General features: G+C 44.1%; 1 protein-coding gene across 7 annotated transcripts in view; it reads right to left on the reverse strand.

Moving 5' to 3' along the window:
- Positions 1–24004, reverse strand: part of LOC138738424 (E3 ubiquitin-protein ligase DZIP3-like) — a 103173-nt gene extending 79169 nt beyond the window's left edge. For 5 of the 7 annotated variants that reach the window (XR_011341541.1, XM_069888622.1, XM_069888623.1 and 2 more), the window contains exons 1-8: positions 21700–21819; positions 11829–11874; positions 9093–9127; positions 7911–7960; positions 5982–6296; positions 3477–3782; positions 918–1568; positions 428–475 (exon numbers count right to left, since the gene is read on the reverse strand). Coding sequence is in view for 6 of the 7 variants with exons in the window: in XM_069888622.1 (XP_069744723.1) it covers positions 428–475; positions 918–1568; positions 3477–3782; positions 5982–6296; positions 7911–7960; positions 9093–9127; positions 11829–11861 (1438 nt within the window). In the remaining variant the exon portion in view is untranslated. Of the gene's footprint in view, positions 1–427; positions 476–917; positions 1569–3476; positions 3783–5981; positions 6297–7910; positions 7961–9092; positions 9128–11828; positions 11875–14787; positions 15102–21699; positions 21820–23799 lie in introns of those variants that run through there. The other 2 variants (XM_069888619.1, XM_069888620.1) reach the window with 2 other exon arrangements.
- Positions 24005–24607: the final 603 nt, after the last annotated feature.

Consider the following 24607-nt stretch of genomic DNA (forward strand, 5'->3'; position numbering starts at 1 on the left):
GTTGTTAATTAATGTGTTATATTATTAGTAGTTATTAATAAATATATTGTTTTAAAAATAACTGTCTTGGTGAATTTCTATTGCTGGTCTGTGACATAACAATGGCACAGGTTTAAGGTGAGACATAATAAATTTAAAGATCTGAGAGGTCCACTTTTCAGAGGATGGTGGTTATCTGAAATCTGCAGTTCCAATGTTCTATTAAATTTGTGAAGAGTCATTAAAGAATCACCGTGAAATATCTGCCATCTCTCATTTCTAATTTTGCTCCACTGACAAGATCACTGACTGGAGAAGTTAGTTTCACTATTAAGCTGTGTAATTAGATTTATCCAATATCCAATTAACAAATGAAAAAATAACTGAAAAGGGTTAGTTGGAATAAGTTAAAAGAATACCAGTTCTTCAAAAAGCACACAAAGCCCACCTGGTCTCAGATCCTTTGCCAAAGAACAGGCACAAATGGAATCGATACCTAAATAATCAGAAAGACATTGTCAAGCACAAAATAAAAAGCTAAAAAAAGAAACATGATGGTCTGCTTGAATGAGCATTAAATCTCTCAGCTCTTAATCCATGGTAAATTTGTGGAAACTAATTAGTCAGATAAAGTAACTTCCATTTTCTCCTCTCCACAGATGTGATTTTGACCTTTTATAAATTAATTGACTGACCTTTTATAAATTAATTGTTAACTTGAAAACTTTGGTCTATGTCTTATCAGACAATCCTGTTTTACTCATCCCCCTCCCTCTCTGCAACTTGCAACACTCTTGTTTTCTCACTTTTTCCATTCTGATGAAAAGCCAGTGCCCCAAAATAACTCTCCCTACTGATGGTGAATGAGCTGCTGAGTATTCTCAGAGTTTCCCAATTTTAGATAGCTGGTGTTTAATATATAAATGAACAAAATGTACCTCTGTGTTTTTTAATAATAAGCTCCTCTAAAAGTTCAGACAGAGGCTTGTTGAAATACTTCTCCATGTACTTCCTTTCAATGAACACAATGCTCATTGGCTGCATTCGAAGTTCTTGCAATCTCTTTTCATCTACACCAAGTTGACCAAGTATTTCTGAAGACTCATTCCACATCCGGTCAAATTTTTCATAGGCTAGATCTCTATATAAAATGTCTTTCAAAAGGTGGTCTCGCATTTCACAAATTCGCCGCAAATAAGCTCCTGGAGATGTGTCAGATCTTGCAAGCCTACCAGTCCAGCCCTTTTTGGGACGGGGAAATTTCTTCACAAACACAGCAAGAAAATGAAAAAGAGGTAATGTAAAATGTACAGTTTTTGATTTGTCTTTTGAATAAATTATATTGATCCATTTTTTTTTGAAACTGCTAAAATCTGGACCATCTAGACGATTCTTGATTAAAACTTTGTTCTTTGTAATTTCTTCTTCCAATTCTTCTGCTGAGACATGGGCATCAAAAATCCTCCGAACAGCGTCGGTGCCTTCAACGTGTATTAAATGAAACAAACGATACAGATTAACGTAGCACCTCTTCACTAATAGTGGCTTGATTGGCAATTGAGGGTCAAACTGCGGGCAGAAAGGTCCAGCTAAATGAGCAAAATTGAAAGAAAAAACAATTATAGTTAATAAGGATCTATAGAAGATTATAGCATAAAAAAAGGCCTCTGAGCCTTCTAGTCTGTGCTGAACTATGATCCTGCCTAGCCCCACTGCAATGCACCCAGTCCATATTCCTCCCTCTGTGTGCTGAACTATGATCCTGCCTAACCCCACTGCAATGCACCCAGTCCATATTCCTCCCATCCATGTACCTGAGCAAACTTTTCTTAAATGTAAAATAGAGCCGGAAATCACCACATCAACCGGCAACTTGTTCCATACTCCCACCACTCTCTATTAAGAAATAGCCCCTAATGTTTCCCCTATTCTCCCCTTTCACCTTAACCCATGTCCTCTGGTTTGTATCTCACCTAACCCCAGTGGAAAAAAGCCTACTTGCATTTACTCTAACAGCTCTAACATTATTACAACTTCTTTAGAGTTTGAGGAAAGGAAATTAATGTCAGCAAGTTTGTTTTCAAAGAGAGGTGACAGTATGACTGCCACTATTTTTTTAAAAACTCTTCCATCTGATAAACAATGGTAATCTTATTCTGTCCGAGATCTGTGGCAGGGGTGTAAGTTAATTGGGTGTAAATTTGGCAGCACGGACTCTTGGGCCAAAAATTCCTTCTTCTGATGGAAAGACTCATACGGAGTAATAAGCAAATGGGTAGCTAGGGAAATAGTGTTTTCTAAAGGACCAAAAAGGTAAGCTGTGTGTGGAGACAGAAGATGTGGGCAAGGTCCTAAATGATTATTTCCCATCAATATTCACCAAGGAGAAGGAAATTCCTCAGTTAAGGAAGGGGACACTAGTCGGCTGTGCCATGTCAGTATTAGGATGGAGGTGTTAAATATCTTAGAACACATTTGGGTGGATAAATCACCAAGGCTCGAGATCTATCCAGAATGCCAAGGGAAATATAGAAGCAGGTTGTGGCCATCCTATCAGAGATTTTTGCATCTTTATTAGCGACAGGTGGGATTCCAAAAGTTTATGTTGCACTTGATTGTGAAGAACAGCAGCGACATCCAGAAACCGCAGGCCAGGAGCCCACGTCAGCGATAGGAAAAAAGATTGGAGAAAATTTTGAAGATGGAGATCTTATCTCCCTAATGTGATTTTGTGAGGAGGTAAGATAGGATTAGTGGGTCTCCTAAGTGTCTTAAGAGGTAAACTATGAAACCAGGGCAGTACATGTTGTCCACATGGACTTCAATAAGGCATTTGGCAAGGTCCCGCATGGTAGGTTATTGCAGAAGATGAAGGTACGTGGGATCCAAGGCTATTGACTGGTGATAGGTGGAAGAATGTAGTGGTGAAAGATGTATTTTTCTGATTGGAAGTCTATGACCAATGGTATAAAGCAGGGATCAGTGTTGGGATCTTTGCTGTTTGTCATTTGTGAGATAGGATTATTAAATTTGCAAGTGACTCGAAAATTGTAAGTGTTGTGGGTATCAAGAAAGGCTGGTCTAAGGCGATAGCGAGCTATAGATCAAATGAGAAATTGCTTGGAACACTGGGAGATGGAATATAATCCCAACCAGTAAGAAGTGATGTAGTTTGGAAAGTCAAAGAGGGTTAGCATATTCAAGATTAATGGTAGGGCACTAACAAACATTGATGAACAAACAACAGAGAAGCCAAAGTCTAACTGCAACTCTCAACCCCTAAATGCTTAAATACCACCACAGATTGGAGAAACTATCCAGCAGTGGCTCATCTTATAATTACAGAAATAAATGGGATATTGGATCCTTCACAAAATAGTGCCATCATTTTACATGTTTCTAAACAAGATCCAAAGTACGCCATCATATCTTGGTAGGAAGCAACAGAAGAAAACTCGGATGTCACTATAAAATTAGACAAACACAAATATAATTACTTTGTTCATCAAATGCTTTCAGGAAACTGTTGATATATGGACCCAGGTAAGGAATGTCATGCTGATGTTCCACTAAGGTGAACCACATATCTGCTACACATAAAATAGTTTTTTTGGTGAAAAGGATGTGCATAAAACGCTCTGCTCCCTCTTTATAGTTGCACTTCCATAAATCCTTGCTCTCTGATCCAGTCAGCATTCCTGATTTTACAAAGTATTCAGCAAAGGTCTTCACACCATATTCCTCCAAAATGTAGTTAAAAACATCGGCATATTTCTTAATGAAAAACATACAGCAACTGTCACCTGTACAATACAAAATGAAAAGTTACACAAGTATTCAAATGTTATTTTTATAGTCATTGAGCAGGAGGTTTATTGTTTAGCGTGACAAATGAAGAACAGACCTGCATCCACCTAACTGATTAAACATTGATCAGAGAACAGTCTTTGCACACATTCCCTTGCAGGGAGAAATTGATAACCCGCATGAATTACTTTTTCCTTCCAGTTTATGGATAATTCAGAAACGAATAAACAGCAGTTGATTCCAATTCAGTTCCTTTTTTTCCCCCTTCCTACATCAAATGGCAGTTCTGTCACAATAAAATGCTAGAAATTTACCAGTTGTAACAAATATATTCTCTTCTCTAACAATGATCTCATTAAGTGCAGGCGTGGCCAATCTTTTAATTTTTAATTTGGACGTACAGCACAGTAACAGGCCATTTCTGCACACGAGGCCGTGCTGCCCAATTAACCGACACCCCCAGTATAGACTCGTGGACCAAAATGGCCAGTTACCGTGCTGTAGGTCTAAATTAAAAATTAAAAGGTTGGCCATCCCTGCTTTAGTGCAATAATGTACAGTTAAAATTAGCTCTACTTTTCCATTGATAGTCCCAAAATCCAATGAATATTTTACACCATTCAACAAAGTAGCAATAAATCTTTGAGATGCTGTAGGAACTATGGTGTTTTGATTTTGTTCATAATATGCTCTGTAAAAGAGTCAGAGAACCTAAATAAATTTTTGCAGACAGACATTCAACAATTAATTTGTCATTTATTATTGTGACTAAATAGATGGGCAGTTTTGTTTCTGTAACATTTGCCATTTGATCCAGACTTCTGCATCAAATCCTGACTTTTCAAAGGCTGAAAGACCAAAAGCAGAGACTGGACAATGAGAAAGTCTATAATTTACAACTGACAAGGTGACAAGACTTGTCACAGAGAAGACAATATAGTCTCTTTAGGAAAAAAACATGTTAACTTATGAAGCACATTCCAAGGCTTTACACACCATCAGGATGATATTTTCAAGTGAATGCAGTACATTTATCAAGACAATGGTGCTGCTGTTGTGCAAGCAGGAAGAGCAGGGGTAGCACAGATGCATTTTTCCAGCGAGATCTTACTACCTGACGGTCCTATCTGACAGTCTATGGAGGTTTAAAATTTCCTGTATAATTAAGCCGGAGGCAATTACTTTTAAACAAAATGGCCACAGCATCTCAGACCTTTAGGGTTGCAGGCTCCAGAGAAGCACTAGACCAGAGCAGGGTGCCAGAAGGAGAGGACACCTCGGTCCCATCAAGAGGAAGTACTCTGGAAAAGGACAGTATAGGGTAGCAGACCAACGTGGAGCTTGACAATCAAAAGCATGACATCAGGCCACGTGCTAGTGTCGACCAGCTTCAGGACCGGGATTCATGAGGGTGCTAATGGTGCACAGGGATACTGAAAGCCCTCAGATCACTTTGGGGGTTCTGAACTAGGGATCAATAAGGGTAACTTGGATGCCTTGAGCTCGAGTTTACTGATGGATTAGACAGGAGGGTACAAAGGTTACAAGTGCAGAGAAGGCAGCATCCTAGCAGGAGATGGAGGGATGCACTCAATGTCTCCGACAAGACTTTCTTGTTTTCTCTTTTTTATCTCCAATGTAGCAATGGACTTGAGGCACCCCTTTGTGAGCCCTTACAGGGCAAACAAAGGAAAACTAATTTTGCATATTTTGTGTACAACAATAAAGGAAACCTCACATGGCTCCCCAAAACCAATTCAAAAATAATTTGCATTTGATTATCATTTTTAATATTTTTATGACTTTCCAAAATATTTCTTATCTGATAACAGTATTTATTGGCCCTGTTCTTTCACAAGGGTGCACCAGATCAATTCAATGACAGCTGTAGCTTTCCTGATTTACTATTTAGAATTAACCAACTGAGAAATAGAGTTTGAAATGTCAGACTACATGCAAAGCACTGGCGGGTTACCATTTAACTGTGGAAGAAAACACAAATTAATGTTGTAATAGGAACAGCTAAATTTTCTTCTACGGGTTTTTTTTTGCCAATGTCTGATCATCAGAATGGGCATTTGATTTAATTAAGGTAAAAATATTCTTATCATATTGTTCAATATTGAAAGTAATTAAACTAAAATCTACATGTTATAATCTTGGCAAAGAAACTAAACCAACTGAAAAGTACTCACTGCATCCTTGCATATACTCAGCCCAGTTTAGTGCTTCTGTATTTAGAACCACCGAGTCCCGCATGTGAGAAATGAACTGTCTTAAAATTCCATTGTTATTAATCTGTAAAAAATGATCCAGCAGAGCTCGAGTCCGGTCATTCCTGACTGGATTTCTCGTAATTTTATTTAAGGAGATGAAGTCCAAAACACCAGATGTAAAGAGTTTGAGAATGAGTCGATCAACATCCAACATTTCTTTTTCAATAGTTGCTCTCTCTGCAGTAAGTTCACGCAATAAATAGCACTTCTTAGGCTCTTCTACTAACAAAACATCTGTATAGACACAAAAATAAAAAATTAGGTAATGTTGTTTCCAATCATTAAAGCTAATGTAAGAGTGTTTATTGAGCTCACAGAATTTTTTTTAAAATTTGCATCCCCAAAAACAACTGAACAAGATCATTAATCTGCTCCAAAAAGCAAACTCCTGGAAGAACTCAGCGGATCAGGCAGCATCTGTGGAGGCAAAAGGATGTTCAATGTTTCGGACTGAAACCCTGCATCATGAATGATTTGCATAAGATTGTGAAATTTGTATGCCACCAGCAAATCTAAGATTTATTCCCCATCTCCAACTGCCTTTGAAAAAGTAAATGCTGAGTGCAGTGATACCCAAGATGCTAAAAATGAGTTCCAAAAACATGACCCTGTAACAATGGAGGAATGACTAGAACTTGGCCTTCACTTCTAAATGATGATATCCCCATGCTCCTGTCCTTTTTGGTGGTAATTATGGATTTGGAAGATGCTATTACCCTTTAGTACAATTATCTTGGGAATGGTACACACTTCAGCACGAATGTGCCCCCATAGTGGGGGGGAGTGACTGCCTAGCAAGGTAGATGAGTATCAATCTGCTACTTTGTCCTGAAAGATAGGGAGCTTCTTCAGTATTGTGAGAGTTGCATGAATTCAAGTAAATGGAATGCTCCATAACAGTTTTGATTTGCACCTCGTGGATAGTGTAGAAACTTTAGAAACTCAGGAGGGAATTAAGTTATTCACTGCAGATACCCAACTTCTGATCTGTGACTGCTCCTGTAGCCAAAATTAGGAGGACAGGTGTAGGAAATTTTCAGGGCAAAGGTGACTGAGAACATTGATAATGAGAAACATTATGAGGGGTGGCACAGTTGGCACAGCGGTTAGTGCAACACCTTTATAGAATCAGTGATTGAGACCAGGGTTCGAATCCTGTGCTGTCTGTAAGAGGCCTTTCAAGCAAAACAACGCTTCACTTGTTTACCTGCAGGATTGATTTACTGCATCCGGCGATCCCTTTGTGGCCTTCTCTACATCAGAAAGACTAGCCGCAGATTGAGAGATCACTTCGCTGAGCACCTTCACTCAATCCACAACAGTGACAGAAACTTCCCAGTCGCCAAGCATTTCAGTTCTGTCACATTCCCATACTTGCATATCCGTCCATGGCCTTATGTACTATCCCACCAAGACACCCGTAAATTGGAGTATCAAGACCTGATTTTCACTCTCCAGCCAGATGGCATTATCATCGACTTTTCCAGTTTCTCCTAACCTGCTCTCCTCTATCCCACCTCCCTCTTTCTAGCTCCCCTCTCTATCAGCTAGCTATCCCTCCTCCCTTTGCTTGCTGCTGTCCCCTCCCTCCATCTATTACCTCCTGCCTTTACAACCACACCTCCCCTTTTGTTCGGACGCCTGCCAACATATTTCCATATCTTGATGAAGGGGCTCAAGCCCAAAATGTCGGTTATGTATCTTTACCTTTGTTATATAAAGGACACCGTTTGACCTGCTGAGTTTCTCCAGCATTGTGTTTTTACAATAAATACCAGTTTGATTAAAATAAAAGCATTGAAATCTTAGTAAAATATTGAGAAATACACCATGATAAATATTTATTACCTCTCCTGGGATGGTAAGTTTCACTGCTTGCATTGGATGCTTGGTTTATTCTAGAAAAAATATTTGGAAAGATTTTTAGCTAATTTTTCCAACTAATTCAGCAGAGATATAACCTCTGACCTTTCCATCTCACTGAATCTAATTGAGGAAGTACTATAAGAAAATGCATTGCTTTCTTCCAAGAGCCTGGGTGCTTTTTAAATAATTTTGAAGCTTATTCTTGGAACTTCATTGTTGTCGGCAAGGCCAGTATTTAAGACGTTGATGAACTGACTTGCAAACTACACTAGCTTTTTGTAACAACCTTGCTAAAACAATTAGAAGTGAAGTATCAATCTCGTGACTGTAGGCCAAGCAACAAATATGCTGACATCCACTTGATTCCATACTGATTTATGGAATATTGCTCCTTGTAACTCAGCACTAACTGAATACTGGGAGCAGTTAAGATTTTAAGAAGAATAAGGTCGATGATTAAGACAGCAAAAATAGAGTATGGAAATATATTTGCAGTGATCTTAAATTTGGACTATAAAGATTTCCTGAACTATCTAAAAAGAAAGATTGGTTTCTCAGCCATTGTTAGATTACTCTTCCTTTGGAAATTTTATAGCAAGCAGGAATATTATAGTTCCTGCATTTGTTCTTTAAATTCACCAAATCATTTGCTTGCTTGATTCCTGTGTTCCTCTTTATCATTCTAGATTCTCCTCTACTAAAAAGTTACCCCTTTATCTAGTTTGAAGCTTTATCTTCCTCTCAGGTTGTTCAATTCAATGGAACTCTTAGAACTCTGGTCCAACTTGGCTCAGGTGCAATCCATCCTAATAGAACAGTTCTCTCCTTTTCAAGTGCTCCACAAAATTAAACCCACTTTTTGCATATCAATTTTTGAGCCATGTATGAGCCAATTCAGCCCCAACATGCCCATATTCTCTCAGCAAAATGGCTTTCTTGTCACAACAATGCCATTTGTTCCCGTCGAGTCCATAAATCTGGATCCTCATGTTTGGAGTTCCTCTCCAGATTGAAGATGTCCCTCGCTCAGGTAGGTAACAGAGCACGAGTCTCTTTCTCTTGCCTGCAGGACTTTCCATTTCTCCCCCCCCACCCCGTAACCATATTCCTTTTAATTATTGCCATTTGAAGGCTACTGTTTGTTGTTGTAAATGTATCTCTTACCTTGCATCACATGAACTTTGTGCACTGGAATTAATCTGAAACAACAAAGTTAATATTGTGATCAAACAGCAGTAAAGTAAGTCCAATATTTTTTGGACTAAGGCAGTCACATTAAAACATAATGCATCATATGGGTTTCCAGAACAGGCAATCAAAGTGGATGATAGCGGCCTAGCATGTTGTATCAAGGAGCAATATACACTACAACAATGATTTCCCACAAATATTAAGTAATATAAACAGGTGTAGGCCAAAGGGCATGTGAATGTGCTTTGTCATTCAATATCATGGCTAATCCTATGCCTCAAACTTTCTAGTCTAATATCCATATTCATTGATTACTTTTGTGAAAATTCTACTCATTTGAATTCCAAGGATTTATAACACTCTGTATAAAGACTGATGCAGCTAATTTTAGTGCACTAGCTACTACGCATTCCTGTTCCATTCTACAGAATGCACATTCAAAGTGCGTAATTTCAGATTTTCCCCACATTATTTCCTTGTCACTTTCATGCCCATTCACTTAATCTGACTACCCCTAAATTGACATTTCAACTCCTTCCCACAGTTCAGTTTCTCTCATAAAATTTGTAACACTGTTGTCTTCTCAGCTACATCAATAATATGAATTGTTAATAGCCGAATATCCCTGTGGTCTATCTATTAGATTACCAGCAAGAAAATAATCCATTTATTCCCTAACTTCATTAATCCTTTTTTGTGTAGAACATCCAGTACTCTCCCTCTATTCACCCGACTGATACATACCCAGTTTTATTGTCTAATCAAATGATTTTTTTTAAAATGCCCTTTCACTTTGAATTGTATAATGAATTCCAGTCCTTTTGCTGACAGCAGCTGTCAAGGCGACTGTTCTTTTCACTTTTTTATTTCTTAATAAATGGAATGAATGTGGTCACATTTCAATCTATTGTAACTGCTCTAAAAGCTCATGAATTCTGGAAGATAACACTGATGTAACCATTGCCCCTTATGCCATTTCTCGAATTTGTCCAGTTTTAGCCTTCTTAATTTCTTCAAGATGATGAACCAAACGATCTTCCCACAGAATCCAGCAAGTTACTTTGTGTAAATTTATCAGCTCATTTACATTTATAAGAGAAATACCTGATCAGTGATTATTGATTGGCACAGAAGCTAACATACAAAGCTTAATTAAATGTTTGAAAAAAAGCTTAAAAAAAAATTTCATATACCTTTTATAAGGAAACTATTTTATGTTTGAAAGTAAAATCAGGTTTTGAGGACATAGAGCTAGGGACGATTTAGGAATAAAATGAAAACTTTTTCCATAAAAAAAGTTAATAGAAATTGCAAATTCATATTTGCAAAGGCTCTGGATGCTGTGACAGAGCTTTCAAGAATTACATTGATGGACTTTTCCTAGGGCAAGTTTATTCAATCCAAATCTCCAGCCTATTATCTCAAGTACAATTTACATTTCAGAAAATGAAAATAACAATTTGATGACAACTGACAGCTCAAGTTAACCAAAACTTTCTCATTTGCTCTGAGATAACTCCCCAAATACGGTAACACCCTTAACTGTAATCCATTTTAGACGGGTACAGATAGGGAAAGAAGGAATCTGACTCATTTATTTTTGATACCTTATTAAGAGTCCTGAGGAAATTCAGTCAAATTTTGTATTATGGTCTTGATGAATCACCATGTAAAAAGATTCCACCCCTTTATCTTTCTCTCAGGTTGTTCGATTCAATGGAACTCTTAGAACTCTGGTCCAACGTGGCTCAGGTTCAATCCATCCTAATAGAACAATTCTCTCCTTTTCAAGTGCTCCACAAAATTAAACTCATTTTTTGGCCATCAATTTTTGAGCCATGTATGAGCCAATTCAACCCCAACAAGGTTTTCTGGTATGCCTCAAAAGAAAAATAGGGGCAGAGCAGCATAATGGGTTGAGAGGGGTGGTGAATGTATCTTAGATCTTAAAATACCTGCAAATGAAATCATGGTCGAACAATTAAAATTAGCCAAAGAGGGTAGAATTAGAGAGGGAAATAGATGGAGTGGCAAGTTGAGGAAGGGCTGAAATTAATATCAAACTAAACCATTATTCTACCCAAGGTACTGTACTAATGCTAAAATGAATCAATATCAATGTGATAAATTGAAGCTAAAGCTAAATAAAAGTATGATATAAAGAAGGATTCAAGTTAAAGAAACAAAGCATCAATCTAATATGGTGTTACACTAAAAGAAATAGAGCTCTGAGGATGTCCAGGAGTTTACACTAAAAATTGAGAGATTCCTGAAAAATTAAAGATAAAAATGGGAAAAGTAAGAACAATTCTTGAATCTGTTTTACCTCTGGCAACAGTTAACTTTTTAATAATATTCCTTCTACTTATAGATAAGAAATCTACAGTACAAAAACTTGCCATTCACATCAACTTCTCAATGTCCTGGTATTTTCTGCTGATGTTCTCACATGCTCTAATATATTTTAACCTGACCTCAATTTCTCCATTCCCTTCTTGCTCAAGATTGCATCAATCCTCCAATTAAAAACATCTTTGTTTCAACTGCTATGTTCCAGTGCTTGCCATTCTTTTTTGTGGTTAACTTATATTTGCGTTCCCTTATCTGGAATCACCACACTGGATGCTAAAAAATACTACACAAAATTGGTTCACAATCTTTTCATTTGTCCATACAGCTTGTGTAATGTATACTGAAAAATGTACTTACAGAAGATTCTTCCAACTTTTGCTTTTCATCCATCCTATTTGGAATCCTAAGAAATGTAAGATGTTATGAGAAATCAATACAACCATGAAAAACAGCAAAATCAAAGTATAACAAACATTAAAGACATTTTATTTCTTTTTTACTAGATTTTGATTTCTAAGTCCACAACTAGGCCAAGAAAATAAATGATAAAGTGTAGGTCAACAGCTGACTTTACAAGCATCCAAATTTCACAAATGTTTCTTTTGTTATAAATATTAAATCTTAAGTATAAATTTAAGTTGTTCAATAAACATATTTAGCTTTTCATTCTGAGGTCACGGTGGATCACGCTAATAAAATGAGTTGTTCAGACAGGGAATGCCACCGTCAGGCAGGATGCATGGGAACAGAATGTCAACATCCCTGGTAAATGATCCTTCATTAGAACTGTGGTTGTTAATTATCGGTAACAAAAATTATACCCTTACAAATTAAAATTTGAAACACTGAAATGTTCAGATGAATTACAATGGAAATATAAATAAATGTCAAAAGATTTATATTGGCCAAAGTAGACTTGGAATGGGGCACTAATAGGAGCAGCAATGGATGGGGTTTCTGCAAGAAATGAGGAAGGTGCAGGATAAATAAATACCAAAAAAGAAATATTCCAATGGAAAAAAAGTCAAAACTCGGGCTGACAAGTGAGGTAGATTAGGAAAATGGGCAGAGAAGTGGCAAATGTCAGAAAATTTCAGTCATGCGCTTTGGTAGAAAAAAAATAAATGGGCAGATATTTTCTAAATGGGGAGAAAATTAAAGATACCCAGATGCAAAGGGACCTGGGAGTCCTTCTGCAGGATAGCCTAAAGGTAAACTTGCATGTGGAGTCTGTGGTGAGGAAGGCAAATGCGATGCTGGCATTCATTTCAAGAGGAATCGAATACAAGAGCAAGGATGTGATGCTGAGGCTTTATAAGGCACTGGTGAGACCTCACTTGGAGTACTATGAGCTGGTTTGGGCTCCTCATTTTAGAAAGGATCTGCTGAGTTCAGAGGAAGTTCAGAAGGATGATTCCAGGAGTGAAAGGGTTATCATATGATGAGCATTTGACAGCTCTTGGCCTCTACTCGTTGGAATTTAGGAGAATGAGGGGGATCTCACTGAAACATTTCAAATGTTGAAAGGCATGGACAGAGTCGATGTAGAAAGGCTGTTTCCCATGGTGGGAGACTCTAGGACAGGAGGGTTTCCTTAGAACAGAGATGCGGAGGAATTTCTTTAGCCAGAGGCTGGTAAATCTGTGAAATTTGTTGTGGAGGCCTGGTAATTGGGTGTATTTAGGCAGAGATTATCAGTTCTTGATTAACCAGGGCATCAAAGGGAGAAGGCCTGGCAGTGGGGCTGAGTGGGAAAATGGATCAGCTCAGAATTAAATGGTGGTGAAGATTCGATGGGCTGAATAGTCTATTTCTGGTCCTGTCTTTTAGTTGCTAAAACCAACTACTTTTATGATCTGCATCTGAGAGGCCATATCTTGCTATTCATGTTTGTTAATCTGCAGGGTGGATTATTCAAAAACATTTTCCAGTTCAATCCTCCTCATTTCTACTCTCTTTACATTTTAGGTAATTGAAAACCTTTGTCTGTGATCTATCAAATCCTATACACCCATTTATTTCCCTTAATCATGTTGAAGTACATTGGGTCAGGTAACACATGGCCTCAATTTAAAAGTAGGAACAGGAATCTGAGAATTTGGAGCAGGTGGATGAATGAAGAGTGATGGTGATGGAGTACATGAGAAAAAAATGGAAATGGTCAGTGGATCAGACAGCACTTGTGAAGAGCAAAAAAGTTAACCAGATCACACAGCATCCATGTGGGCAATCAATGTTCTGAACCAGAACACTTCATCAAGGGCATTCCTGTTGAAAAATTCCAGCTCAAAATATTGGGTGCTGTTATGAGCCCAGTGGACCCCAAAACCCAGCAGCAATAGAAATTCACCAAGGCAAATGGTTACTTAAACAAAAGTTGCTTTTAATTATCTTTGAACATGAAAACAGGATCAAACTTTAACTTATTACTATTAACTTAAACCCATCCCCCCCCAATTCAAAGCGCAAGTTAAAAAAAGTTCTTTGATTCACAATCCAATCTCACTTCCCAGGCTATTCTTACACTATGCACAGAATTTAACATTTATGATTTTCACCAGGCTTTGGTGCTTGAAAGGTAAATGGTTACCGCTCAGGAAAGTTCTTGTCAGTTTTCAGAGAGATTTGTTGCTTTTTGGATACCCACAACTGATCCCTTGCTGAAGAAACTTGCCCCATCAGGGATTTCCAGCTGATAACCTCTTTCTTTCAGGTCACCAGAGTTCCTTATGTTTCCTTTATTTCAAGTGAAATATTATGCAGCCAGCCATCTCCTCTTGTATGGACCACAAGAGCTTTTTGACCAGGCTGAACTAAGAACTCACAGCCAGTCTTCAAAATGGGGTTTTTCCACAAGCTTGCCAGCTGGTCATGTTCCAGTCCCAGCTGCTGCCGCTGAACTAAATAAATGAATTCTCTCTCTCAGTAAAAACCACATGACCTTCCTCGAACAGCAAACTGTATTCAGACAGACTGTGCCACCAGATCTAATCTGAACTACTACTTTCCAAGGCAATAATCCATTATTTCGGCAGTATGTCCAATTAACACCTATTTGTCAAGTCCTTATAGGCATTCTTCAAAGTTGGTACAAAGGCACTCGGAGCCTGGACTGTCTGGCTTGAGCAGAGCTCCAGCATTTTAAATAAGATCTGTTTTGAAGTGTTTGTATCTGTATGTGACCTAAACTAAAAAACCTGCCACAATTGATCTCCTATAAAACATATATACAATATAAAATATAACAATCTGTCACAGTGTCAAATGCTTTACATGGATACTATGTGATCTGTGAGCTCCTTCAGCACTTTTGTACCTTGTATAGTTCCCCAATATCTGCAGACATCTTGTTTACCACCAAAACAGGTAACATTTCAGGTTACCAGAACCGTGGAGATGTATTGGTTGGAATTAAAGTCAAAAGTTCAAAGTTCACATTGTTGTCGGACTCTTCTCTTTGGCTTGGCTTCGCGGACGAAGATTTATGGAGGGGGTAAAAGTTCACGTCAGCTGCAGGCTCGTTTGTGGCTGACAAGTCCGATGCGTTGTCAGACTACATACGTGACATCACATACAACCCTGAAATTCTTTTCATGCGGGCCAGGAAGAATTTCTACTCATCAAAAAAAACTGTACACAAGAAAAGATATGAATACAAATGAGTGAAATGTAAATAAGAAGGAAGTACAAACAGTACAATAAATATTCAATAATAAATAATGTGCAAGTTAAGAGTCCTTAAATGAGTCTCTGATTGAGTTTGTTGTTTAGGAATTATTGTGCATCAATAGAGCAACTATTGCTCTATTTTGTTTGGAAAAAATGGCTCAGACGATCAATGGCAACTTTCTGCGAGCTGTATAAACCCCCACTACATTTTTTTTTTAAAAATACTCACCTTTTGGCCTGCTTTCACAGCAAGCACTCTTCTCAAAGACAAGCTGCTGAAACACATTAATGATATTCAAATCTCCTGGGCAACGGCTGAGTCAGGCTGCTGAGAATGCAGAGGCCGCAAAGTGGTAAGCCACCAACACAGGGTCAATGCCAAAAACATGGCATGAGGGCTGGAATCCAACCCAGACAGAAATGCAGGGGACAAAGACCTCCCCTGCTGTCCATACTAATGATGAATGTCCAGTTATTAGAAAATCTCAGTTGTTTGCTACACCAAGACATGGCTAACAGAGAATACACCGGATGCTACAATCCAACCAGATGGTTTCACCATTAATAGACTGGATCAGAACACGGATTTGGGCAGAGAGGGTGATATGTGCTTTTTAGATAATACCGGCTGGTACACAAACGTTGGGGTTATGTCGATCTGCTGCTCCACTGCCTGAGTGTAAAACTTGATTAAATGGAGACGCTTCAATCTACCGGAGTGTTCTCATCAGTGAATCTCACTGGAATTTATATCCCTCTCAATGCCGATTACAAACATTGCATGATTTGGTCAGTAAACCAGCCCAGCACACTGCAAATTATAGTTGATGTTTTTAACCAGGCCTCTCTCAAGACAACCCTGCCCAATTATCACCAGCAAGTAACCTATTGTACCAGAGGTCCTAGTACACTTGATCACTGCTACACATATATGAAAGGTTGGCCATTCTTTCCCCGAGACCACATTTTGACAAGTTGGATCGTCTTCCTCTCCTTTTGCCTGCATACAGACAGAACAAAAAAGGGAAGGCTCCAGAGATCAGGACAGCCAGAAGGTGCTTACGGGAGACAAGATTATGGGACAGCCTTGAGTCAGTGGATTGGGTGGTATTCAAGAACTAAGCTGAGGATCTGAATGATTAAACCAATGCTGTCACAGACTTTATCAAAACAGCTGTGGATGAGTGTGTCACCACCAAATCATTCAGGGTTTTCCCCAACATGAACAATGAAATCTGGAACCTGCTGAGAGCCAGATCACAGGCATTTAAGACCAGAGATCCAGAACACTACACACAGAGCAGGTATGACCTACGAACTTCTGGGCGACATGGAGATTCCGGATGAGTTTGGAAGCAAGAAAGGATATCAAGCAGCTGTGGCAGGGCCTAAATTACATGACCTGTTACAAAACTAAATCCAATGAAGTAGCAGACAATAAAGTCTCCCTCCCAGATGAACCCAATACCTTCTACATCGATTGGACCACTAGAACAAGGAAAAACCACTGCGCACCCCCATCCCCCGATGATCCTCTACTGTCAGTATCTGAGAATGACGTGCTGGCTGGCTTCAGGAGTGCGTATCCAAGGAAAGCATCCAGTCCCGACAGTACTGACCAACTGACTAACATATTCAAGAATATCTTCAACATCTCACTCTGGCAGGGTGTGGCTCAAACAGGCCTCAATCATATCAGCTACAAGAAGTGTATGGTTAGCTGCCTAAATGGCACAACCAGTGGCAGTTATACCTAGTGATGAAGTGTTTTGAGAGGGTAGTGTTGAAGCGTATCAGCTCCTGTCTGAGTGGAAACATGGATCCAATTTGTACACCACAATAATGGGTCTATGGTAAATGCCCTGGAACACCTGGACAGCAAAGACTCGTACCTCAGGAAGTTCTTTATCAATTACAGCTTGGCATACCCTCAAAACTGATCAGCAAACTCCAAGACATGAGTCTCAATACTTCCACTGTGTATTGGATCCTGGATTTCCTCACATCCAGATCCCAATCAATGAAGATTGATAACAACATCTCCTCCACAATCTTCATCAGTAATGAAGCACCACACGTCTATACACCTAGCGCCCTGTTCTACTCACTTTACACCTATGACTGTGTGGCTCAGTACAAAATTAGCTCAATCTCCAAATCTGTTGACAATACCAATGGTTGTGGTTTTATAAAAAGGGGAAAAGAGTTAGCATACAGGAGGGAGATGGCTGGATGATGTACCAATAACAACCTCACACTCAATGTCACCAAAAATTGTGAACTCTGAGAATGGAAAACAAGAGGTGTACAATCATTGGGGGAAATCAGAGGTGGAGAGGGTGAGGCAAATTTAAATTCCTGGGAGTCACTAACTTGGAGGACCTTTCCTGGACCCAACACACCAATGTCATCATGAAGTAAGCATGTCAGGATTTTGAGGAGGTTTGGTATGACATCAAAAACCTTGGCAAACTTCGACAGATGTGTAGTGGAAAGTGTGCTGACTGGCTGCAACACAGCCTGGCATGGGGACACCAATACCTCTGAGCAGAAAGCTCATTAAAAGGTCATGGACAAAGCCCAGTACATCATTTACCCCACCATTGAGAAAATCTATATGGAGCGTTGCTATTGAGCAGCAGCAACAGTCATCAAGGACCCACACCACCCAGCACATGCTCGGTTCTTGCTGCTTCCATCAGGAAATAGGTAAAGGTGCCACAAGACTCGCACCACCTGGTTCAAGAACAGCTGTCACCCCTCCACCATCAGACTCCTCAACAACAAACCCAATCAGTCTCATTTAAGGATTCTAACGTTGCAAATTTTTTATTAGTGAATACAGTCAGGGTAGTGAAGGTTGGGGGGGGGGGAGGGGGGGGTTGGATGGGTAGCATGATTACCATAGTGCACTGCTGTTACAGTGGCAGCAACCCAGGTTCAAATCCGGTGCCGTCTGTAAGGAGATTGCACATTCTACCCATGTCTGGGTCCTCCAGTTTAATCCCATCATTCAAAAACGGACCAGGGATAATAGGTCAACTGGGTGCAAATAAGCAGCATGATCTTATGGCCCCTAAAAGGGCTTGTTACCATGCTCTCTGTCCAAATTTTCTCAGAATTGGTTTGTTTACATTGCTCTGTTCTTGTATACATAACTTTTCTGGAGTAGTTTTTTTTGCATTACTGCTCAGTTGAAATTCTGCAAAGAGAAAGAATCTCCAGGTTGTATGTGAAAAAACATACAATTGCTAGAGAAACTCAGCAGATCAAACAATGTCTTTAGCTACATAAAGGCACTGTTTGCCCTGCTGAGATTCTCCAGCATTTGTGGGCGTTTTTGCACAACCACCAGGCTCAACAGAATTCTGTGTTTTACCCAAGGGTTGTAATGTGGTGCCTGACTTTGAGGTTGCAAAGAAATTGGAGGGGTCCCCAGAGAAATTGGAGGGGTCCCCAGTCACCCAGAAAGCAGAGCCATTTCTAAACTTGTAAGGCCAAAGAGGAGGAAGAAACCAAACCCAGAACTTTCAACAGGGTGAAGTTCAGAAACTCAGATCATATTTAACTGTCCAGTTCATCATGAACATGAAAACCACCAAGGGAGGATTTTGAAACTTTATTAAACGGACCTCAGATCGTGGATCATGGCAATGGAAGGAGCGAGGTTGGGTTTCTGCTCTGCCCGCCTGATGGTGGCTCCTGGATCCACACCTGCACTGAGGCCCGGCCTCCGGCCACTCACCAGGCCTGCTGCCCCCCCCACCTCCGGCCACTCACCAGGCTTGCTGCCCGCCCCCCCCCACCTCCGGCCACTCACTGGCCTGCTGCCACCCCCACCTCCAGCCACTCACCCGGCCTGCTGCCCACCCACCTCCAGCCACTCACCAGGCTTACTGCCCGCCCCCCCCCCACATCCGGCCACTCACTGGCCTGCTGCCCCCACCCCACCACCAGCCACTCACCCGGCCTGCTGCCCACCCACCTCCGGCCACTCACCCGGCCTGCTGCCCCCCCACCACCAGCCACTGACCCGGCCTGCTGCCCCCCACACCTCTGGCCACTCACCTGGCCTGCTGCCCCCTCCCAAATCCGACCAGTCACCCCGCCTGCTGCCCCCTCCCAACTCCGACCAGTCACCCCGCCTGCTGCCCCCTCCCAACTCCGACCAGTCACCCGGCCTGCTGCCCACCCACCTCCGGCCACTCACCCGGCCTGCTGCCCCCCCACCACCGGCCACTCACCACGCCTGCTGCCCCCCCCACCTCTGGCCACTCACCTGGCCTGCTGCCCACTCCCAACTCCGACAAGTCACCCGGCCTACTGCCCCCCCCACCCCCGGCCACTCACCCGGCCTGCTGACCCCCCACCTCCGGCCACTCACCCATCCTCCTGCCCGCCCCACCTCCGGCCACTCACCCGGCCTGCTGCCCCCTCCCAACTCCGACCAGTCACCCAGCCTGCCCCCCCCCCACCTCCGGCCACTCACCCAGCCTGCTGCCCCCCCACCACCGGACACTTGCCCCCCCACCACCGGACACTCACCCGGCCTGCTGCCCCTCCACCTCCGGCCACTCACCCGGCCTGTTGCCCCCCCCACCTCCAGCCACTCACCCGGCCTGCTGCCCCTCCACCTCCGGCCACTCACCCGGCCTGCTGCCCCTCCACCTCCGGCCACTCACCCGGCCTGTTGCCCCCCCCACCTCCAGCCACTCACCCGGCCTGCTGCCCCTCCACCTCCGGCCACTCACCCGGCCTGTTGCCCCCCCCACCTCCAGCCACTCACCCGGCCTGCTGCCCCTCCACCTCCGGCCACTCACCCATCCTCCTGCCCGCCCCACCTCCGGCCACTCACCCGGCCTGCTGCCCCCTCCCAACTCCGACCAGTCACCCAGCCTGCCCCCCCCCCACCTCCGGCCACTCACCCAGCCTGCTGCCCCTCCACCTCCGGCCACTCACCCGGCCTGTTGCCCCCCCCACCTCCAGCCACTCACCCGGCCTGCTGCCCCTCCACCTCCGGCCACTCACCCGGCCTGTTGCCCCCCCCACCTCCAGCCACTCACCCGGCCTGCTGCCCCTCCACCTCCGGCCACTCACCCGGCCTGTTGCCCCCCCCACCTCCGGCCACTCACCCATCCTCCTGCCCGCCCCACCTCCGGCCACTCACCCGGCCTGTTGCCCCCCCACCTCCAGCCACTCACCCGGCCTGTTGCCCCCCCACCTCCAGCCACTCACCCGGCCTGTTGCCCCCCCACCTCCGGCCACTCAGCCGGCCTGCTGCCCTCCAGCATCTCACCCGGCCTGTTGCCCCCCCACCTCCGGCCACTCACCCGGCCTGTTGCCCCCCCACCTCCGGCCACTCACCCGGCCTGTTGCCCCCCCACCTCCAGCCACTCACCCGGCCTGTTGCCCCCCCACCTCCAGCCACTCACCCGGCCTGTTGCCCCCCCACCTCCGGCCACTCAGCCGGCCTGCTGCCCTCCGGCCTCTCACCCGGCCTGTTGCCCCCCCACCTCCGGCCACTCACCCGGCCTGTTGCCCCCCCACCTCCAGCCACTCACCCGGCCTGTTGCCCCCCCACCTCCAGCCACTCACCCGGCCTGTTGCCCCCCCACCTCCGGCCACTCAGCCGGCCTGCTGCCCTCCGGCCTCTCACCCGGCCTGTTGCCCCCCCACCTCCGGCCACTCACCCGGCCTGTTGCCCCCCCACCTCCGGCCACTCACCCGGCCTGTTGCCCCCCCACCTCCAGCCACTCACCCGGCCTGTTGCCCCCCCACCTCCAGCCACTCACCCGGCCTGTTGCCCCCCCACCTCCGGCCACTCAGCCGGCCTGCTGCCCTCCGGCCTCTCACCCGGCCTGTTGCCCCCCCACCTCCGGCCACTCACCCGGCCTGTTGCCCCCCCACCTCCGGCCTCTCACCCGGCCTGTTGCCCCCCCACCTCCGGCCACTCAGCCGGCCTGCTGCCCTCCGGCCTCTCACCCGGCCTGTTGCCCCCCCACCTCCGGCCACTCAGCCGGCCTGCTGCCCTCCGGCCTCTCACCCGGCCTGTTGCCCCCCCACCTCCGGCCACTCAGCCGGCCTGCTGCCCTCCGGCCTCTCACCCGGCCTGTTGCCCCCCCACCTCCGGCCACTCAGCCGGCTTGTTGCCCCCCCACCTCCGGCCACTCACCCGGCATGTTGCCCCCCCACCTCCGGCCACTCACCCGGCCTGTTGCCCCCCCACCTCCAGCCACTCACCCGGCCTGTTGCCCCCCCACCTCCAGCCACTCACCCGGCCTGTTGCCCCCCCACCTCCGGCCACTCAGCCGGCCTGCTGCCCTCCGGCCTCTCACCCGGCCTGTTGCCCCCCCACCTCCGGCCACTCACCCGGCCTGTTGCCCCCCCACCTCCGGCCTCTCACCCGGCCTGTTGCCCCCCCACCTCCGGCCACTCAGCCGGCCTGCTGCCCTCCGGCCTCTCACCCGGCCTGTTGCCCCCCCACCTCCGGCCACTCAGCCGGCCTGCTGCCCTCCGGCCTCTCACCCGGCCTGTTGCCCCCCCACCTCCAGCCACTCACCCGGCTCCGCTTCACCACGACCTCCTCCTCTACCGATACCAGCGCGTGGCCCCTTTGATCGGTTGTTGCCCCTCGCCCGCGAGTCCCGGATGAACCGGCTGAGGCTCTGACCCGCCGGCGTCCCCCACAGCGCCTCCACGCGGCGCCTGGAGCCAACTGCAGGCAGCGCTCCCTCCAGTCCATTTCCGGTGCAGCCAGTGCAAGGCGGGAAAGCTCATTGGGCCAAACAATGTCCTGTCAATGGTGTCTGCAGAAGGTATGAGTTTTGTTGGGCGCCTCATACACTACCTCACAGACAACCCTGAGCTTCTTTTATCTGCCAGCCCTTATTGGAAGTGGAGAAATAACCTGTCAACAAACTGTGCAATTCAAATGCATAAGAATCCTTAAATGAGTCTCTGATTGAGGAGTCTGATGGTGGAGGTGTGGGTCTTGTGGCACCTACACCTCTTTCCCGATGGCAGCAGCGAGTGCTGGTTGGTGTGGATCCTTGACGATTGCTGCTGCTCTCCGACATCAGTGTTCCCCGTAGACATTCGCCATAGCGGGGAGGGCTTTGCATGGATGTCCTGGGCTGTGCCCGCTGCCTTATCCAGGGCTATACGCTCTGGTGTATTAGTGTGCCCATACCAGACCGTGATGCAGCTGGTCAGCACACTTCCCGCCACACCTCTGTAGGAATATGCCAGGGTTTCTGGTGTCAAATCGCCACAAACCCCTGAGGAAGTAGAGGCACCGATGAGCTTTCTTCGCGATGCCATTACGTGGGTCCAGGAAAGATCCTTTGAGATAGTGACTCCCAACAACTTAAATCACCCTCTCCACCTCTGATCCCCCAATGATCACTGGATTGTACACCTCTAGTTTTCTCTGCCCTGAAGTCAACGATCAGCTTTTGGTGACATTGAGTGCAAGGTTGTTGTTGGTGCACCATTCAACCTCACTCCAATATGCTGACTCATCACCTTTCATCACCTACCGTGGTATCATTATCAAATCTGTAGATGATGCTATTGTCTACACAGACCTACACAGTTGTAGGTATAAAATGAATAGAGCAGGAGGCTAAGAAAGTGGCCCTGTGGTGCTCTAATTTGAGATTGTTAAGGAGATGTTCTTCACAATCCTGACTGATTGTGGTCTGGAGGTGAGGGAATCCATGATCCAAACACCCAGTGGGGTGTTGAGTCCCAGGTCTTGACGTTTGCTAGTGAATTTTGAGGGGTTGACAGTATTAAATGCTGATGTATGCATCTTTACTGTCCAGTTTTTTGAGGGCTTTGTGCAGAGCCAGTGAGATAGTATCTGCCATAGACCTGATGCTACGATAGACAAACTGGAATGTATCCTGAAATATGTAGATGTTATTCATCTTGGGTATGGTTTTCTACTCTCATATAGTCTTAGAGTTATACGGCATGAAAACAGACCCTTCAACACAAATTGTTCATGCCGACCAAATTGCTCATCTAAGTTAGTCACAGCTGTCATGTATCCTTCTCACCCTTTCCAAACGGTCTATCTGTCTTTAACATGTCTTTAACATGCCATAATTGTACCCTCAATTCCTCTGGCAGTTTGTTTTGTATACCCATCACCCACTAGGTGGAAGAAATTGCACCTCAGGTCCCTTTCAAATCTTTCTCCCCTCACCTTAAACTTATGATTCTCCTACTACTGGGAGAAGACTGTGACTATTCACCTTCTCTGTGCCTTTCATAATTTTGTATACTTTGAAATAATCACTCCTCAGCTTCAGGGAAAAGGTCCTATCCTGTCCAGGTGCTCCTTGTAACTCAAGTTTCCCAGTCCTGGTAAGATCTTTGTTTATCTTTTCTGCAGCCTTTACAGTTTAATGACTTCCTTCCTATAGCTAGGTGACCAGAACTCCAAATATGGCCTTACCAACATCATGTACAGCCTTAACATAATATCCCAGCTCCTGTATTCAATACCCTGCCTGATGAAGGTGAGCATGCCAAACACATTTACCATCCTGCATTGCCACTTTCAGGGAACTATGTTCCTGTACCTCTCTGGTCTACCACATTCCCCAGCACCCTACCCTTTACTGTGCAAGTCTTGCCTAATTTGACTTACCAAACTGCAACATCTTGTACTTATCTGACTTCCTTGGCCCACTGACTCAGTCAATCAAGATCCCATTGTAATTTCAATAACCTTTCAGTAACCAATTTCAGTAACATCCACAAACATACTAACTGTGCCACCTAGATTCTCATCCAGGTTATTAATATTAATAATGAACAGAAATGGACTCAGCTCTGATCCCTAAGCATACTTCTTGTCACAGTCCTCCAGTACCACTCTGCCAACCCAATTGTCTAGGTTACCTAGATACCACATGATTATAACATTCTAGAGCAGTTTGCCATGCAGAACCTTGTCAAAGGCATAGCTAAAGTGCATGTAGACATTCCTCACTCTGCTTTAAACCTCTGGCACCTCAAAAATCACAACCAAATTCTATGAAAATTATATAAAATTCTCTACATTGAATATGCAGCTGCTTTTCGCAAACCACAACCACTGTGTCTCGGATTTTAATCTTTGCAACACCTCTTTATTCAATCTTGAACTTCACATCACCAGGTTCAGTAACAGCTGCTACCCCTTCACCATCAGAATCCTCAATGATAAGATCATTCAGAAATTCATTTAAGGACTCTTACTTGTGCGCTTTATTGATTTTCTTAGTTCTCTCTGTATGGCACAGCCAGTTTGTTACATTCTTTTATTTGTTTACATGTTTATGCTGTGTACAGTTTATTTTTTGCACTACCAATTAGTGGTAATTCTGCTGCGCCCACCAGAAAAAGGAATCTTAGGGTTGTATGTGATGTCATGTATGTACTTTGACAATAAATCGGAAATCTCAAATCTACCC

This window comes from Narcine bancroftii, chromosome 7 (genome assembly GCF_036971445.1).
Source record: "Narcine bancroftii isolate sNarBan1 chromosome 7, sNarBan1.hap1, whole genome shotgun sequence".
NCBI lineage: Eukaryota > Metazoa > Chordata > Chondrichthyes > Torpediniformes > Narcinidae > Narcine > Narcine bancroftii.